General features: G+C 52.8%; 1 protein-coding gene across 1 annotated transcript in view; it reads left to right on the top strand.

Moving 5' to 3' along the window:
• Positions 1 to 2,125: 2,125 nt before the first annotated feature.
• Positions 2,126 to 2,920, top strand: part of Adrb3 (adrenoceptor beta 3) — a 4,691-nt gene continuing 3,896 nt past the window's right edge. The window contains exon 1 of the mRNA XM_013024269.1: positions 2,126 to 2,915. Coding sequence (XP_012879723.1) covers positions 2,126 to 2,915 — 790 coding nt within the window. The remainder of the gene's footprint in view (positions 2,916 to 2,920) is intronic.

Below are 2,920 nucleotides of genomic sequence, written 5' to 3'. Positions count from 1 at the left end.
CACCATTGAGTTACATCCCAGCCTTCATTTATCCACCCCCCTCTCCTTTGATATGTTTGTGTGGTACTAGAGATTGAATTGGAACATTCAACATGACAAAGTACTCTATCACCAAGCTAGGTCCCAAGTGAAAAAAAAAAAGAAAGAAAAAGAAAAGAGGAAAAGGAAAAGAGCCAGGTTTTGGTGGGTTATGCCTGTAAGCCTAGTTACTCAGGACACTGAGATCTAAGGATCAAGGTTTGAAGCCAGCCTGAAAATCCCCAATTAATCACCAAAACGCCAAAGTGGAGATTTACTCAAGTTGTAGAGCACCAGTCAGCTCAAGACTCTGAGTTTAAACCTCAGTACTGAAAAAAACAATAACAACAACAATAAAACAGTTTGGATCAGGGTATTGCCACGTAGCTCAGGCTGGGATCAAAACTGAACTCTTCCTGCCTTGGTTTCCCGAGAGCTAGGAATATAGGTCTGCACTACTTTGTCCATCTCTTCTTTCTCTTCTTCTTCTTCCTTTTTCTCCTCCCCCTTCTCCTTTTTCCCCTCCTCCTCTTTCCCCTCCTCCTTCTTCTTTGTCTGTACTGGGATTAGAATTTACAAATTTACAATTTTGCACTAGGTGATGCTCTACCTCTTGAGACATACCCCTGGCCTGCATTTATCAATTTTTTGTCAGTTGTGGGACCTGAACTCTGGGCCTGGGTGCTGTCCCTCAGCTCTTCAGCTCAAGGCTAGCACTCTACCACTTGAGCCACAGTGCCACTTCTGGCTTTTTCTGCTTATGTGGTGCTGAGGAATTGAACCCAGGGCCTCATGCAGTCAAGGCAAGTGCTCTACCACTGAGCCACCTTCCCAGCCCCTATAGAATGTCTTTTATGATGGTAGAATTTAAAGGGGTCTACTAAAAGTTTTTATGTGTGCAAGGTGTGTGGAGGAGGAGATAGAGATAAAAAAAACCTATCAGCATCTGATGCTGAATAATTTGAAATGCAAGTGAAAAAGGGCAGGTATAGGAAATGTGAAATAGAGTCATTTCCCCAGTAGCTGGAAGGAAAAAAAGAAGAACAGAAAACTGAATGGAACACAGGGAAAATGGAACATAAGAAGGGAAAGGATACAAATCCCATTATCTGAATCCTTGGGAGAGGAGAGGATATTGGCTGCCCTATATTGCTTAATTTTGAAAGCCTTAGAGGGGTATTGTAAGTAAGTCTGGATGTGACGGTTCTGAGGCAGGAACATTCAAAGTTGAAGATCAGCATAAGCCTTATATTGAGACCTTGTCTCAAACCAACAAATAAATGTAAAACTAAATCATGTGGCAGGTGCAGTGATTACTTTTAATCCCACTCTGGAGGCTGAGGTGGGGAGAACTGAGGTTTGAGGCCAGCCTGGGCAAAAAAGTTTACCGGGAGGGCTGTTCAAATGGTTGAGTGACAATCCAGTAAGCAATCCAACAAGCTAGCTAGAGCATTGAGTTCAACTCCAATACCTAAATAAAATAAAAACACATCCATGGGATCCTGTTGCAACAAAAAGCAAACTCTTATTTCATAAACAAAACCAAGTAAAAAGGGCTGGAGGCTGGCTCAAGTGGTAGAGCTCTAGCCTAAACAAAAGGCCCTGTGTTCAAATCCCAGTGTCACCAATATATATTTTAAAAAATAAAGTCGTTGACAGGGGACCTGGAGTAGAGGAGAGGCTAATACAGGTCTTTCTGCTTGCCTTGGGAAGGTCCTGTCCTGATCTGGTAAAGCCTGGAGGTGGGAAGAGTCTCCCATCCCCTTCCCCTGCCCAGCTCCAGGGAGATCTAGGCGGGAAGGAGCTGTGGAGCTCCTGACCATGGTGGAGTGGACTAATGGCGGCAGGGCGTCCCTCTCCACCCTCCAATACCCTCCAGAGGTCTCTCTGCTGGAGACTATTGGCCGCTGCCCCTTTAAACGCCGCCACTCCTCCCCAAGAGCAGTGGCTTTGAGGAGTAGGGGCTGAGGTGGGGGGTGGGGTGGGGGAGAGCTGAGCCCGTAGGGAAGATGGCCCAGACAGGGGGAGTCGCTCTCACATCCTGCTGTCCCCTCTCCTGAGCCAGGAGACCCGGGGGGACCCCTCCTGCCCCACTCCCGACGCGGAGATGGCTGCGTGGCCTTACAGGAATGGCTCTCTGGTCTGGTGGCCAGGCGCTCCCACGCCCGATCCCGCCGACACGAGTGGGCTGCCAGGGGTACCGTGGGCGGCGGCACTAGCCGGGGCGCTGCTGGCGCTAGCCACGGTGGGAGGCAACCTGCTGGTCATCGTGGCCATCGCCCGGACGCCGAGACTCCAGACCATGACCAACGTGTTCGTGACTTCGCTGGCCGCAGCCGACTTGGTGGTGGGACTCCTGGTTGTGCCTCCAGGGGCTACTTTGGCACTGACTGGCCACTGGCCCTTGGGCGCGACGGGTTGCGAGCTGTGGACCTCGGTCGATGTGCTGTGCGTAACCGCCAGCATCGAAACCCTCTGCGCCCTGGCGGTGGACCGCTATCTGGCTGTCACCAACCCGCTGCGCTACGGCGCCCTGGTTACCAAACGCCGCGCCCGGGCGGCCGTGGTCCTGGTGTGGATCGTGTCGGCCGCGGTGTCGTTCGCGCCCATCATGAGCCAGTGGTGGCGCGTGGGAGCCGACGCCGAGGCGCAGCGATGCCATTCCAACCCGGGCTGCTGTTCCTTCGCCTCCAACATGCCCTACGCGCTGCTCTCCTCCTCCGTGTCCTTCTACCTGCCGCTGCTCGTCATGCTCTTCGTCTACGCGCGGGTCTTCATCGTGGCTAAGCGTCAGTTGCGCCTGCTGCGCCGGGAGCGGGGCCGCTTCCCTCCCGAGGAATCCCGGTCCGCCCCGTCCTCCCCGCGCTCCCCGTCCGCCTCGCCGCGCTCACCGTCCTCCGCG

This window comes from Dipodomys ordii, unplaced genomic scaffold (genome assembly GCF_000151885.1).
Source record: "Dipodomys ordii isolate 6190 unplaced genomic scaffold, Dord_2.0 Scaffold4, whole genome shotgun sequence".
NCBI classification, from domain to species: Eukaryota; Metazoa; Chordata; class Mammalia; order Rodentia; family Heteromyidae; genus Dipodomys; species Dipodomys ordii.
This window is presented reverse-complemented; position numbering and strand designations above follow the sequence as displayed.